The 16,867-nt window shown below is 40.3% G+C and overlaps 1 protein-coding gene across 1 annotated transcript in view; it reads left to right on the top strand.

Annotated features, from left to right (window-relative positions):
- The window catches only part of MED13L (mediator complex subunit 13L), a 165,869-nt gene that overhangs the window by 82,419 nt on the left and 66,583 nt on the right, over nucleotides 1-16,867 (top strand). The window contains exon 4 of the mRNA XM_041488317.1: nucleotides 844-927. Within this exon, the coding sequence (XP_041344251.1) occupies nucleotides 844-927 (84 nt within the window). The remainder of the gene's footprint in view (nucleotides 1-843; nucleotides 928-16,867) is intronic.

The raw sequence follows: 16,867 nt of genomic DNA, 5'->3' as shown, positions 1-16,867 counted from the left end.
TTCTGTGTGTGGTCCCTTGGGCAGCGAGTACATGCTTAATGTATGAGGCATACTCAGGGTTGGCAAATTGCTCCTGTGATTCATCTGCACAGGTGGACCTAGAAAGGCACCAGGCACTCCCGAACTTGTCCATTTAAATTGGGTATTGATCACTTTGAGTCCTCACTTTTGGGTTTTTTTGTTTTTTTTTTTAAGAGGAATATGCAGTTTCTAAAAAGAAACTGTGGACTTTCAAAGGGACCACAGAAAATGGAACTTATTGCTCTAATTTTGGTGATGTGGGAGTATATTTGATGAAGTGATGTTTCTGACAGAGGAAGCAGTAATTGTGGGAGTTTCAGCACCTGAAATCATGCTGGGGATCGTGTGAAGGGAAAATGGAATCCTTGTTAATATTTCCTTAGTGCAATTTTCTGTCATTCCTATACTGTGCCATTTATGTGTCAAAAACAAGGCAATGCATGTTCTTTATTGTCTGAAATCTGAAAGACTGCGTAGAAAAGAATCAGTACTAATGAATGGCCTTTGTTCAAGAAGAGGAGTGTGAAAAGTAGAATAAGGGATCAGTCAGCAAAAAGAGTAGCACAGAGTGGAAAGATTGTGGCAAAGGTGAGGGGAAAATGCATGTGTGAAGTTCAGCAACAGTGACAACATCATGACATGGGGCAGGGATTTTCTGTGACTGATGTGGGAAAACAAAAAGTGGAACACAAAACCTACAAACTTTTATTTCAGTCTGATTGAAATTCAGCTGCCTAATCCCTTAGAGTCACTGTCTTCAAAGACTCCCTTTAATTACGCTGTAAGTTGTACCTAGTAATTGTTGCTGTAATTGTTTTCTAGATGCCTGATGGATAAAAACTTCGTAAGAATTGGGAAGTGGTTCATACGGCCCTATGACAAGGATGAGAAGCCAGTTAATAAAAGGTAAGGAGATCTCCACATCAAGTCCTGCTCCTGTCAGTGTTGTGGATTGTGGGATGGTAATTGGATGCTGAATTTTGGTGGTAGTTTTCCCGCTTCTTTTGCCATGTAACAAGTAAAAACAGACAGCGTGTTCACATCAGTAATACATAGAAAGTAATTAAGTAAGTTTTCAGGCCTTGTTATGATAATTTAAGATAAGAAGGCGAGGTTGGTATTTATCCATTAGCTCCACAGAAATGTCACATTTATTAATATCTTTTGAGCAGCATCTGCCTTTTTCTCTCATTATACAACAGAATTGCAGGCAGTGACAACGAATTATTTTAATTTCTGGACACTAAACCTCAGCCTGACATTTTAAGCAGTAAAATAAGTCATCTATAGTTTTCCTGATTTATTTTCCTTAAAGATGCCACCCTCGGTACACGGCTTTCCCTGCTCAGGCAGGCTGACAGATCAGACCTATAGGAGTGATTAATGTGCTTCTCCCACAGCAACACAGCTATGGAACAGGGGTAGCTGGCTCCGCTGCTCGCTATTTCCTCTCGAGCTCTAAAGGTTACAATGTTCTCAGATCTTCTGGTACTTGCATTTATAGTCATCCGCTAAACAAGTTCTGTCAAAAATAATCTGAGTTAAGCTGAAACACAGATTTTCTAACGGGAATCATTTTGACAGAACTGGGTTAGGAAGTGACTAAACATGCAGTTATGCTGGGAGATTTGAAGGTAATGAGCAGTGGAGATGAAGTGGGGTGGCAACTTCTTCATCCATCCAGCACAGCTGCAGTCACACAGCGTCTGATGGCAGGGTGGGGACAGGTGGAAATCATCCTGCACATCAGACCTGTCTTTTCCCTCTCATCGTGATCTCACTGCAAGGTTTAGCTGCAGAAATGTGACAGTGCAATGCTACAAATCATTAGCTTCCTTCTGTAGCAAACTTGGTGCAAAGCAGCTGCTTACAAACCGTATTTGGTATTGAGAGAATGCAGGAATTAACCATGGATTTGTCTGCTTTCTAAAACCCGAAAGTGTTAATGTAGCTTGGAGTTACCTGTTTTGTTACTGTTTACTTTGTGGCTGACGCTGTGTGTGTGTAACCTTTGACTTCACATTGATCTAATGGCAAGGAGCCATGGAAAGGTCCAGGTTTTTCCTACCTTCCCCTGTCCTGGCTGTGCATAGCCACCTTTCTCCCTCGTGTTTTCCCTGCTGCTTTTCTGGTCATACCAACATCAGCTTAATTTTCTGCAAGATTAATTCCCTTAAGTGACGTAAGTAGGGGTCAATTCCAGTTTCTGGAAAAGAGAGGTAGCTCCTTTCAGCAAAAGCTGTTTGTTTTATCCACGTCATTGCAGCCTGAGTGCTCAGATTAAATGTGCTTGTGAGTCTCGTGCCTGTTCCTGGTGTGTATCAATTTAATAAATTAAGCATCTGATACAGTAGATGATGTCTGTCAAAAACAGCAGCAGCACTGGCGTGGGAGGTAATATCACCTTAGAATCCTGACAGATTAGTAAGTCCTGTGTATGATTTACATGTGTGTAACACAGATCAACCTGCATAGTGAGACTTCTGTAAGGGATAATTGTGTTTGTAAACAGAAGTGCAGTCTGCACATAAAGCAAGCTGGCCTGGAAGATGTCACAAAACCTGAGTTCATGTTAAACTGAGTTTGTGTTTAAAGTATTCCATATATAAATCTGACACTGAGGATTTAGGGTTGGAGGGTGCACTCCTGCTTTGGAGAAGATAATGTTTGTTGTTGGTTGGGTGGGGTGTTGGTTTCTCTGTTTATTTTTATAAAGTTCTTGTCACTATAGATCCTTTGGATATGCACCATTTCAGAAGTGTTTATTTAGCAATAATAATTATGCCTAATGTGAAATAGGTTTTCTGTTGTTTCAGGTTAATTTTTTTTTTGCTATAAATATGACATTAAATTAACTAATCTTCCTGAAAAGATTGCAGTAAAGACTGCAAAAATGGACAGTAAAGTCAATCGTGGACAGTAGCAACAAGTAGAAGGAGGCTTTGGGGACTAATCTGTCCAGACACCTTTTATTTAATCTTTTAAGCTTTCTCAGCATAGCACAAAAAGCTATCTTCACAAATTGATTCATGTTAATTCCAGATAAATTCTTTGTGAAGTTCTTGGTCTAAGCAGCAGCTTGTTCTAGATAAAGCAATAAGGAATACTTGCAGGAAAAAGAGGCCAACTGAGGATGTTTAGGTATTTTACCATAAAACCTTAATAGCCAAAAAAAGGCATTTTATAAAATATTACTTAAAGCCATGTTATTATATAAAGTAATAGAAATAAGTTGCATGTGTGTACAGTGATCAGATTGGAGTCTGGGAACTGGCAGTCCCTGTTGAAAACACCTGCTCTGTTCTCCTTGAGTGTGGGAAGAGATCTGTATGGATATATGCCCCCCTTGAAGGTGGAAACCAGCAGGTGTCTTTCTGCTAAAGAAATAGAACCATCTCTAAAGTCTGCTTTTCTCCTTTTTTGCTTGTGGCAGAGTTGCTCATCTCAAGTTTCCAATATCCAGAGTTACTGATGCCATTTCAGGAATACACTGAGAAGTCCTGGGCTGGGTGTAAATGAAGAGGGAAGGAGTTAAAAGTCACGGGCTTTCAAGGAGTAAAGTCCTTCAGGGCCTGTGGTTTTTGTGAATGGCATTAAAGGAGAAGGATGGGAGGGCTGTGATTTCAGAATGAAGTGGAGCATGGCAGTGACCGTGACCTACTTATGCTGAGATGTGAGAGGGGGGCCTAAGAACAACAGAGGGCCTGGCCTGCCTTCCCAGGCAGTGCTGGGAACTGAGTGCAGGATGAGCTTTCCTGCTCTTCCAGGGGGACTGAAGGAACAGCAGAGGGAGTTCAAGACAGATCCCTGTGTGCTTGTGTTTTGCTTTGCTTTCAGTGCAGACCAGATGCTTTTGACAGGAAATTTAGTGCAGAACTTCTGGGTTTCCTTTCCCAAGTATCTTCAGTATTATGTGTCACTTCCTAAATAATTCTACACATTTTATTGTCATCCTACAGCAGTGTCTAAAATAGGTTTCATGCTACTGATGGGAAATGGCAAACTTGATTATTTTTTCACAGAGCTTTCTAAAGGAGATCTGTATGTTTGAAGTTCACAGAACTTGTCTGATCTGAGGCATTGGTAGTGCCTTTCACTGTATGATGAAAATTCATTCTCACAGTCTATATGTTTTGGTTATTTTTTGCTTTGGAAAGCACCACAATGAAGTGTTAAACAACTTACGAAAAAGAAAAGAAAAAATGATGACCATCTTATGTAAGAATCTTTTCTGATTGTTTTAGTGATTGTTTTCTTAGTGTGTAGGAAATTCAGGGGGGAAATCAGTTTGTTTTGAACTGTATGAGCAGCTTAAGTTGCTAAGCTGTTTTTAATTAAATTCAATGTAAAGAGTACATGAAAAAATAATTGTTGCTTTTTGTAGCTTAAATAATTTATGGGTCATCCCCTCTTCCAAAAGCATGCTGGGTATTTTTAGCCTTAAGAAGAAAACTACTCCATTAGTAGAATATTTAGAATTAGAGCTTGTTCCTCTCCTTGTTACTTGGTGAGAAGGCTGTCAGGTAGGAACGGGGTTTAGGCAGCCCCTGTGCCCTCCATGAGCCACCGTGGTTGGGGAAGTGGCATTGGAGTCAGGCTGCAGGGACATGCAGCTCTTGGAATGCCATTCCCAAACAAGTTTCTAGCTGCCACTGTCCCATATTTGACAACCTCATGTGATGTGCTGGAACACAGACATCTCTTGAGTTATGAGTGCATGGGTACCTTAATAAATATCCAGAGCATTCCATGTCAGCTCTCCTCCTGTAGACCTAACCCAGGAACTTTTCCCTCTGTAACAGCTCAGCCAATGCATCCACAGCCAGTTTTGGTCAGTAGCTGTGTTCACTTCTATGTGAGCACGAAAACTGGGCATTAATCAGTGCCATCAAAATCTGAAGATTGCATACACTTAAAGCACTGCTGCCTCTCTCAGATCCTTGAAATCATCATTGCCTTCAATTTCCTGGGAGTAGCCATAGGACTCACTCAAGGAGTACCTAAATCAGTGATACCAGAGTTGACACTGAGCATTGCTGCAAGCTGCATTTGCTTTGCGCCATGCCAGGAACTCCTGCCAGTCAGGTCAGTGTCTTCACATGGAAACATCAGGGCTGGGGAGCCCTGGAGAGGAGCTGCTGTGCCAGGAACAGTGGAAGCACCAGAGCACCTTGGCTGAATCCTACGCAGAGCTTTGCTCCTGGCACAGATAATGTTTTCTGGCAAATGGCACTCAGGTGTTTCATTACATGGTGACATAGTGCAGTAAAAAGCACAGTAAAATAAGTTGAAGTGCTCTATTTAAATTTTTATGAAGATTTGAATTCCTCAGCAGAGAAAAAGTAACTGACTGTGCATGTGCAGTTTGCTGTGATGTAGCGAGGAGGGTTTTATTTCCTTGACTCAGAGAAAAAGAAGTCTTATACGTTATTTTAATTCTGCACATTCTTGTGTACTTGTATTTTATCCATCTTAAAAAATTCAGTAATGTGATCATATATGTGCCTTGAAAATGGTGTCTAGTGATGCTATAGTAATATATACGCACAGTATTGCCAACATCATTATAAATGAGGAAAGACTAGGCAGCAAAATAATAAAAATCAATCTGACAATTTTAAATAATGTATTCTTATTTCTGACTTGTCAAAATAAATGTGATAGAATTATGGAGTAATAAGAAATACTGTGTATTTTCCAATAATTCTTCATACCTCTGTAAAAATAAGCTTTTCTATTTCAGTTTAAGAGGCTTAGTTCCCAGAGAAATATTTTCATATTTTCAAGGTTTAAGTTCTGGAATGTTATGTTCATCTTTGCTGAGTTTCTCTGAGGATTACTTATGGTTTCAGTAAAACCGTACATCAGGTTGGTGTGTTATATCTGTGGCTGGTGTTATTTTAATTGGTAATCTTGTGTGTGCTAAAGCTGAATTAACTCTTACTGACTCTGAAAAATTGTGTAGTGTACCCAGTGTGACACAGTCTGCATTTGTATTTTAGCAGAAGGAGTAGTTCTAAAATAGAGATTTTAAAATAAGTGTTTCTATATGCATTTTTCAGGTAAAAGCTGCAAATATATCAAGGTGATATCCAAGGTGTTCTTGATATCAACATGTTTATGTGTATAGACTTTTCCAAGCAATTTAATATCATTTTATTCAAGTGTATTAATCTAATACCCCTAATAAATATAACATATTTTTATGTTTTATAGGCAAAACAGCAAAATATTATTAGCAGCTTAGGGTTACTTAAGGATACTATTAAGATGTTTTGGGAAAAGGCTATTCAAACATTACTGTTTTAATCACTATTATCTATTCTTATATATGCTATGGTAGTCTTGGATTATTTTGTGTGTTTGTATTTCTGGAAACTTGTATGTAAAATTCTTGATGGAAAATGTTAGCACACTGTGCAGGGAAAAAGCATTTTGGACTGAACATCTCAATGTTCATGTGCTTTATCACCAAAGTAACCTTCCAGATAAGCTATAAATTAAGGAGTATTTGGTATTCAGTTGTCTTTTTTTTAAATTTAATAATGAAAATAATAAACCAGTATTTTCTAAAAGCTGGTAAGAACCTTGCTGGAGCGTGCTGTAAAATTTCCACTGCCTGTTTGAACTGTGTGACCCAGTTTGCAGAGGCTGTGCCCAGCTGTGCATCGGGCCGTGGGGCCGGGCTTTGTGCCGTGTCCTTCAGGGGTGGAACCGAGCAGCTGGAGCCCAGCCTCGGGGCCCGGCCTTTTCATCTCCTTTCCTGCCTAAAACCATTAAAAACTCAGTAGCAAAGCAACCCCAGGCACCGATTCTTCAGATTCCTTGCCCCTTGCCAATCAGGATAACGTCCTGGGAACAATGGAAGGGCTCCCGCTTGGGGTCATTGGTGAGATGTCACTGGAGCTTCCAGTTTGCTTCATGTCCCTGCTTCAGCCCATTCAGGTGATGCTGTGCAGTGTCTTACCCTGCTGTTTGCTGAGGCCACAGACCTGAGCCAGCCACCTCAGATAAAGCAGCAGGGATATTGGTAGGTGTCCTGGGGCTGTCAGTCATGTCATGGCTTGTATTTTGGTGATAGAAGTGAGGTATAGAAATTGTTTATTCACAAGTGCCACCCTTGTCTTGGTAAGAGAGGTTCTGTGACTGGAGTGACCTCCTTGTCTGGATTATGTCAGTGCAGCTGCTGCAGCTGAAGGGGCACTTGCCCGGTGTGTCTGCTGTGCCTGTGTGTCTCTGGCAGCCAGCAGGCAGATCGGAAGGCGTCCCTCCCTTCACGCTGGATTTCCCAGCGGGAGGCAGCACTGAATAATCTGGTGTGGCAGAGTCTTGTAAAAGGATCTGTGCAAACTCCAGGTGTTTGGCTCCTCATGAGCTTCCAGCACAGGAGACAGATACTCCTGACCAACATGCCCCAGTCTGAAATGAATTGGTAGCAGAGTTCTCATCCCTTTCTGTAGGTATGTGCCTCCTAATGACAGAGTGGCAAAACTAACCTTTGTCCCCCAAAAAAGGAAAGAAGCCCAGAAGCTTCTCTCAACTGTTAGGTGAAAAGCCACCTTATAGGGCCTCAGGGACTTCACCAAACACCGGAGAACATCTAATTGGATAGAAGCCAAAAAGTCCCGCCTGATCAATCACGTAGAAAAGAACAGAACAAAAGAGAAGAGGGGCTTTTGTGAAGTGTGTCTACCAGGAGCACACCTCTGTACCTGGCTCGAGTTTTTCTGTTTGTTATTTTGCCTTTTATTAAACCTTTTTTGTTTCTAACACCGCAACAGAAGCCATCCTGCTTATTTTATGCCCCAAAGTAGTAGCTGAGCTATCCTTGGGTGTATTAAGTGTTTTTCTAGGGCTTATAAGAACTGGCCTGGGAAAAACAACTTAATACCTTTCTGTCCTGAGAAAGAAGAATTCCATCGTTCCTGCTGTTTCCAAAGGCCCTCCTGGGCTGTGTTTGAGCCAGGACAGACAGGGTGCTGTCACAGTGTCACAGTCTGATCTTTGTGAGGTACCTGATACTTTGGATTGCCTTTTCCCCTCTGAAATACTCGGAATCCGTCTACTTTCAGTGTGTGTTTGTAACTACCACCTCCTTGTAGGATTTTGAGGAAGCACATATCCAGGATATGTGTGTTAGGGTATGTTTCCATGTGTTTCCTCTTTTACCATCTCGGGGGGATGTGCTGGCACAGACTTTTGTGGATTCCAGTTTATAAGGCAGAAGAGTTGTCTCTGCAGTTTTGAAGTGAAGGATCTTCTTTACTGATTTAATTAATGTAAATGAACAAATATATGAAGTGGATCCAGTAATCTTTAACTTCTGGATGCTGTAAAACCTTTTCTTGTAGTTATTTTTTCTGGGCAATGTTATTTATGTATATAAGGTTACTGGAATGCCTGTGTATATTCTAAATATTTGCATTATTTAATGCAATTGATTATCTTCACACTTTCATAATTTAAAAATATATAGTTATTTAAATGATTGAAATATTTTGTACAAGGAGTGTACAAAATGCAGGTAGTTCAAGTAAATAAGTTGCCTATTTCTCTGTTTTTTTCCTTTTTCATGCCTTATTTTTATTTGTATAGTTTAGAAATTACTATCTTCATTAAATGTTTTTGGATGCATTTGTGTCAAATACTTGAACTTCAGTAATTATATATGAAGCCTGGCTTAATCAGGACTTGGTGACCAATTAGTGCAGTCCTACTAAAGTTTAAGCTCCTTTTCTCATTATATACTCAGTACTGGCACTGTGTGTAAAGGATAATCTAAGTGCCCCTGATGTGCTGTTAATGAGATTTGTCAGGGCTCCCAGTTGCACTGTCTGCCAAACACAAGTGTTGTCACTTACTGTATCAGTAATGAATTGACTTAAGGGCTTCTGTAGATATTTAGAGGCCTTAGTTTGGAATATTTAAATCTGTTGCAACTCTAATTGTAGGTGCAGTGCAGTTCTGCTCCCTGTGCTGCAGGAATCTCCAGGAACAGGAGAGAATGGCTTGCCTGGGTGTCTGAAAATTAAGCTGTATTCGGAGCTAGACTGATTTAAAATCCTTATATATAGTCTTGTGAGTTCTGCAAAAATAGTACCACTATGGGGTTTGTTTTCAGTCCAATTCAGTAAGTACACTTTCTCATATCCACAAACAAAACTGGTGTCCAAAGCAAAAAAAAAACAACTAAAAAAAAAAAAAAAACCACCAAAAAAAAAACCCCACAAAACAAAAACCCACAAAAAACCCCCTTCAATCTCTCTCCAAAAAAGGAAAGAAAACTCCAATTGAAAGCAATTCCATTGAATTATTTCTGTCATCAATAACACCTTTTTCATGTATTTTTCTCACACTTTTATATCACTTTTAAATGACTTAATCTTGAAGTAAAGCTTTGTTTTATAACAGTTATGTAGGTTCTTTATTCTCAAAGTATGTTTTCTGAGACTTATGTTCCCTTAAAAGTTTTTGCAAACCCTTGTTTTCTGAAGACTCAGACTAAAATGGTGGTGACAGGGGAATGGTTTTAAGCTGAAAGAGAGTAGGTTTAAATTAAATGTTAGGAAGAAGTTCTCCCCTGTGAGAGTGGGGAGGCGCTGGCAGAGGTTCCCAGAGAAGCTGTGCCTGCCCCTGGATCCCTGGCAGTGTCCAAGGCCAGGCTGGATGGGGCTGGGAGCAACCTGGGATAGTGGAAGGTGTCTCTGCCCATGGCAGGGGGTGGAACAATCCTTTAAATACTGGAAAATAATGTCATTTTTGTGCAATACCACGTGATCCATTAGGTGTTGTGCAACCAGGTCCCTTGTTTAAGAAATCCTCATAGGACAGGAATATAAATTGACTATTTTGTGACTGCTGTGCAGCAAAAAAGTTATGGAAATGCTTATTTTTAACGACTAATTGTCTGGAACCATGTATAAAGTTGAGCAAAAACTCTATTAGTCTTCTGAATGCCTGTACTGTTGTAACTTACTAAATGGTCAGATTGAATATAATGGCACAGCTTTAAAGTAGCTTTGGTAGAAATTTACTGCTGGTTTTGAAGACAGCAATCTTGAATGAACACTTGGTATATCCTGTATAATCTAAATAAGGCTGTATAAACCAGTTTCTCTGGGTGGGCCTCTAGCACAAACAAACCCATATCTGAGCAATGAACAGGGAGCTGTAGGCCAGCCTTTCCAAGGCTGAAATGAACATTGCAGAGGACCAGTCTGCTGATACAAACAATTACTCAGCAGATTCATCTTAAAATGCATCACCATTTGTGAACTCTGTTGGCAGCTAAGAAAGCAAAATTCTGAATTTTGGCTGCAGTATGTTGGGGAGAGGACAGAGGTAATGCTCACTGCTTCTCCCTTCTGTTTGCTTCCAATGGCTTGTTCTCTTCTCCTGCATAATCACTCTAACAAAACTCTGTCCTGAGCTCAGCAATATTTATTTTTAAACTTGTCTAGAATGGGAGGAGCTGCAGTTGGAGCAGTGATGTTTGGTGGGACAAACTGGGTAGAGTGGATTAGTAAATTAGTTGGATTAAGAAGCCACTGGTCATTATTCTTGGATGCTCTCCCTGAGTTGTAGCAAGAAGTACAGACTGGTGACAGGGCTTTTACTTCTCCTCTTTGAGAAATCTCATATGGTTAAAAAGAGCTTTTTCATTGAAAAGAGTGGAGCAGGAGGGGGAGGCAGGGAGAGGTTCTGACAATGGATGGGTGATCCATTGCTGCCATACCTCCCACAAACTGGGTTTTTGGGGTGAATTGTTGAAGAATTTTGCCCTTTGAAGGGCAAATCCTCAGGAAAAAGCCTCTTCTCCTCCTGCTTGGGATTGCAGGGCAGACCTTGTTCTTTCAGTTTGAAGTCTGCACAATTTGCATGTGGCCTGAGCCAGAGGCAGGGTGAGGAGCACGTGTGAGCAGCTCCTTTCTCAATCCCAAATGCTGGGCAGCTCTCAAGTGCTCTCACTTGGGCAGAGAAGTGACTTTTTATGTTCTGAGTGTCTGTACTTTGGAAGTTGAGAATTCCTGGACAAGTGACTGGATAACATTTTGGAAATAAGAATTGGATTCTCTAGCAGTGTGTGTATCTGGGCTGTCTGGATTCCTCAAGGTAGGATAGACCCACTTGTCTGGACCTGCATGTGGGCAGCCCTCTGCTTCACAGTCATGGCACACAGTGCATTTATGTCAAGATTTATTTCTAAAAAATCAATAAGCATAAAATGTTGTTGTAATAAATCAGACTGCATTTAGTCTCTCAATTCTGCCCTGTTAATAAAGCTAAGAGTGGATAACTCCTAAGGAGCAGACCTTTTTTCCAGGTGCCCAGCAAAATACTCTTCCAGCATTGCCAAACTAATCTTTGTCAATACTGTGCTTGGTGCTGCCATCTACTGCCATCAGGTCTGGGAATGCAGCAGGGATCAAACCGTGGCTTTTCTCTGTGGCAACACGTGTGGTCCAGGCTTCTTTGCTGTGATGACATCTCTGCAGATTTGCTGTTATAAGGCTTGGATGTGGATACTGTTCTTCTGCAGATTTGCTGTTATAAGGCTTGGATACTGTTCTTTAGGATGGGAAATACTGCTTCTGGGGTAGCTTATGTGAGTTACAGAGAGTTTGCACTACACAGGGAAAAGGCTCTAAGTCCTGACAACTGTGTGTGCTGAGATGCCTCAGTGAGCACTTTGGTCTGGCTTCACCTGCCCAGGGAATTGCAGATGAAGTATCCTGTGATCCCAGGCCATGCTTGTGGCAGTGCCTTTAAATCCTTGGTGGTCCCGAAGGAAAAACCCAACAGGAATTCCTCATGTATCACTGGATTTAGCAATGCCTGTGTGAAACTCACCTGTGTGAGACTTGCAAGATACTTTCTTCCTGCAGGAGTAGACTTCTCCCTTTTCCCTCCACCCTTTCTTCTTGCCTTGTTGTTCAAGTTTTATTTGGATTTCTGAGAACCAGTCCAGTTTTGGACTGAAAAACAGTTTTCTTACTGTACATTGTGTAATGCTGGCCATCTTCAAGTGCAGCAATGCACTGCTAGACACTGGAATATTTGAGTAAATGGAAACTTGCATGGAGGGCTGTTGCCTTCCCCTGGTTTCTGTCAGTCTGAATGTCATGGTGACAATTTTTGGAGTTTCCTCCCTGGAGGAGTGGAAGGGGGAAGGCATTCTGAGAGAAGTGGGAGTTACGGGTGCCTATGTGAAGGATCCAAGGATTTCCAGAATGTGGTCCCACAATTGATGATGTGACGTGGCCGAGTGAGAGACTAATGCTGATGGCCGGGATGTCTGCAGGCATGGAAGGACTGGGGAGCAGAATCTTGAAGGACAAGGTGGTAATGCAGAGGTAGATTGAATTTTCCACCAGGCAAGGGGATTTTCTGTCTCCTGAGGAAAACAAGCTGCAAAAATTACTTGGAGGGATCTCATCTCTTTTTAATCTCTTCATGTTGCCAGCTGTTAAAGACACGGGGAACTGCAAGTGTTTTTTGGATGATGATGTCAGTACATCTAATTATATAATTTCCATCTGCTGACTGGAAAGCTGATAGAGAAGAGCTGAAGGAAGAACATAAAATATCTTCCTTTGTTTTCCTTGTTGAAGGATCCAACAGTCTAAAATATGGAACTGGATGTCTAATGTACAGAATTCTCTCTTTTCTACATAATCTGAAAACTAGGAATGTGTATGTTTGCACACAGTGTTGCTGAAACCATGTTTAGATCTGACATTTTGGAGAGCAGTTCATTAGGACAGACACATACAGAGAAATTATTTACTGTCCTGCCCAGTTCCTAGAAAAAGATTTAATTTAGGAAGGAGTGGAAATGTTGCCTGAAGAGTATCAGATTCTGCCTACTTTGGCCCCAGCCAAGAGACAGATGTAGCATTTGGCCAAGTCAGATAAAAATCAGTGTAATAGTTACTCTGGGCATTTCAGGAAGCTGCCTACGATTATGTGCTTCTAATTTCTTAAACAGGAATATACCGAGATCCTAAATAATCCCTTACCATAAAAATTGTCTCCAGCAGTGGTCAGAAGGGGGACAGCTCAGGGAAGAGTCTTCAGATCATGTCAAGAATTCAGTTGTTTTTCTGTACGCTCAGTCAGGTTCCTGCTGGGTTTGACAATACAACTTGACATATTTGCATGTTTAACAACTGTTGATGAATTTTTCTTTTGTGCATTTAATTGAGTTTGAACCCACACAGAATTTCAGCCTGCATAAATACTTGTTGGTAATTAATACCATAGCTCATCTATGCAATGGGTGGAAAAAAGGTTGGGATTTTTGGTTTAATTTTTTAATTCATTAGTGTACTTTAGGGCTCCTACTTCTTGTCTGATGGAGACAATGTAACTCTCTAGATCCTTTTTTGTCTCAAGCCTTTTGATTTTAGTACACATCTGCTCTCTCTGTTCAGTTCATCTCCTTCACAATGAAAACTCCTTATGTTCTTTGTATGGAATTATTATTTTTGCCTCCTGTTCATTTTCTTTATTTCTATTGAATTTAATTTTGTGATTTCTTGGTGGGGTTTTTTTCCCCTGTTGGTTTTTTTTCTTTCCCCTCATCCAGTCTCTGATTTCTCTGAAGTTGTATTACAGTTCTTTGCCTTAAATTCTAGTTTTTCCAGTATCATAATCAGAGCAAAATTTGTTTCCATGCTGTTTGCCTTCTTCTTTTAATTTTCATTATTTAGCTGTAATAATTGTGATGTCTCTTTTAAATGCAAAGTTAAGTCAAGGACTGTGTCTCAATGCTAGAAGAAATCAAAGAGGGCTAAGTGATCTCAGGAGAGGCACTTAAGTAGCTGTAGTGTTTGTATAAGTGAGAGAATTAAAAGAACTAATTAAAGTAAGCTGGAGCACTTTATGAACTGCCCACACAGACCTGTTTAATACAGTTCAGTCCAAACTTGAGGCACTTGTATTGATAGTAAAAATTACAGAGAAAAAAAATATCTCACTGGTGGAAGCTAGCACAGAGAAAGCTGTTCTAAATGAAGGAATGATATATTGTGAACCAGTTGACTGGGAAATTCTGCTGGCCAGTGAGTTTAACTGTCCATTCCCCCAGCCTGTGCATTATTTACAGGGGCTAACACTGTCAGTGACACCAAATCTCTCTTCTCTTATAGTGGCTGTTCTTTGTAATAAAGGGTGCAGAGTAGCAGGATTTGCTGTTGTACTGCATTATTCTTAAGGCCACTCTTCTCACAAATCCATGATTGTTCCCGTTTGTGTCACACACACACACACACACACACTGGTAATTTCAACTGCATTTCCATTTCCCTTTATGTAGCATTTATGATCTTTGAAGATTCATTTTGGATGTAAATTACCAGTTCAAGAGTATAAAAAGAGAAATCTATTTAATGTTCCAATTTTGAATGACGGTTTTGCATGAGTGGAGATGATTTACTTTTGAGTTAAAAAATAAACCAGTCAATCCTTTTGCAGTACACTGTCACAATAGAGATCTTGAAGTAAGAGTGTTAGTTTGGTGGGGTTTTGTTTTGGTCAAGTTGCAAACTGCAAACCACTGTTTTGAGGGTGGACTGACTTTGGTTTATTGCATGTTTTCCTGAAAATTCTTTTGATTACATATTTATATTTAAGGACATCTTCATGTACTGCAGCTTTGTCATTTGTGTAGTATTACAGAAAAATCGAAGTCTCCTGGGGAACAGATGGGCCAATAAAGTCTCCCCCAAACCTCCATACTTATTTTAGAATCTATTTCTGGTACAGTGCAATGAACAGCAACAAAGAACTAAAAATAGCAGTGCTTTATTTTAGGCTGTCCTGATGCCTCTCTGCTTTTCTGGCAGCGTGCTTTATGTCACTGATGTGCTCGTGTGACCTGTCTGCTACTTGGAAGTGGATTTTTGCAATTTGCTCCCTGTTTTGGTCTGAACTGCTCTAATAAAGCTGGGCACACAATTTCCTTGCTGTAAAACTCCAGAGATTAAACAAGGAAGAAGTGACTTCCACCACCTCTGGAGCCAGGGCATGTTCTGTCCTCACCATGCTGGGTTACAAGAGCTTCGGGGATGCAGTTGGTTCACACTTCAAGAGTTTCTGAGATCTTTTGAGAAGGTTCAGCGATATTCTCTAAATGAAGACACTGATTATTTGAAGAAATAATGTGGACTAAAGTCTTTTAAAAATAACGCTATTTTCTGTAAATGTTAATAAACAATGAGAATCACACCTGAAGTCAAGTACTTAGGCAGTTGGCAATGCTGCAGTAATTTCGCCTGTCTTTATTCTTTGTGGATGCATCCTGCACTGGAATTCCACTGCTTTGTCTGAAAAAGTACTGAGCTGACTTTATTGATGTGATTTTACTGTTAAGCTTTTAAACATTATTACTTTTTCTAAAAGTCTCTATAAAAGCCAGTCAAGTGAATTTTTACATACTGCGTTGGTAGCGTGTTAAACCAAATAAATAAAGCAGTTTATAGTAAAAAGCACACTGGAAATGTAAACACGTATTAAGCAGGACAAAGATGTGGTTAGTTACACACACAAACCATCCAGGAGATCACAGAGAAGCAGCCCTATTTATTAAACAGTCAGATGGCACTGCAAAATAATATCGGTGTCATTGTGCCAAAAGCAGCAGATTGCCACCTGGGCTGGGTGAAAGAATCATCTCTGTGCTACTGTTCCAAAATCTGTAAGAGATTTTTATGTTGTAGTTAAAAATCTTGGGTTTGGAGGCAGTTAAGAGCATGTCTGTAATTTAATGTGCAGGTAGCTGCTTGTAGGGTTTGCTGGAACCTTCAGGCACCTACTTAATGTTTCTGTTAGTGGGAATTGGGCATTATTTGTTTCTTCGAGATCCTGCTTGGTGTCTTTTTCCCTCTAACAGCAACCAACTGCTTTTAATATCTAGCTCTGAAGTTGGTTTGTGATGTAAGTCCTATGTTCAGTAAGTAAAGGATATTAAATCCAACTGGAGTTCAATATGAAAGCTTTAATTTTGTCACTCCTGTTTACTTTCCTTTGTAGCTTCTCAAGTAATTCTTGTTAAATGAGTGAGGCTAATCCACCTGTTTCTGTGAGTGGCAATAGAAATACATATTTGTTGAAATGTTTCATTATGGATAGAATTATTTAGCTCTGCATTTGTGGTGCTGTTTGTGTGCACATAATCCCAAGCACAAATTTTATGCACACAGTTTCTGTCAGCATGTTAGAGAATATGGTTTGTGGGCAAAACCCCTGAGCTGACACACTGCTCTTCCTGGCTTTCTTGTTTCGAAACAATTCTGGAGCATCTGTCATTGTTTCACACAATTTCCTGTAAAGCTGCCTGTGGCAGTTGCACTCATTCTTTATTACCCAAGGGCTTTGCAAGCTATAAAATAATGTATCTGACTACCTAATAGCCTAATATTCGGCTTTCCCAGGAGAAGGGGGAGTGGAAAGCTGGTTTTACTTTCTTTTTTGCTGACCATGCAAACCTGACCCTCGATGAGGTGCTTTTATCTGTGTTGTCAGTGAAGTCAAAGGATTTCCTGTAATAATGGCTTTTCTAGCTAGGAGATGGCTCCTTCCATGCTCCAAAGAATGGCTCTGATCAAATGAGATTCAAGTTCTGCCTTAATACAAATGGCATATCTGCATGTGATTATCTTTTTAACAGCCCCTTGTTTTTATGCTTTGTTTATTAGTTGAGAGGCCCTTTATACTGAAATAAACTGTAAAAGCAATCCAAAAATGTGATGCCTATGGATGCTGGACTGTGCCTGTAGATCCTTGCTGCATATGCACACACATTACATCATCCCTATAGATAGAAATGTGTTGCTGCTCTTGTTTT

This window comes from Pyrgilauda ruficollis, unplaced genomic scaffold (genome assembly GCF_017590135.1).
Source record: "Pyrgilauda ruficollis isolate IOZ18807 unplaced genomic scaffold, ASM1759013v1 scaffold9, whole genome shotgun sequence".
NCBI lineage: Eukaryota > Metazoa > Chordata > Aves > Passeriformes > Passeridae > Pyrgilauda > Pyrgilauda ruficollis.
This window is presented reverse-complemented; position numbering and strand designations above follow the sequence as displayed.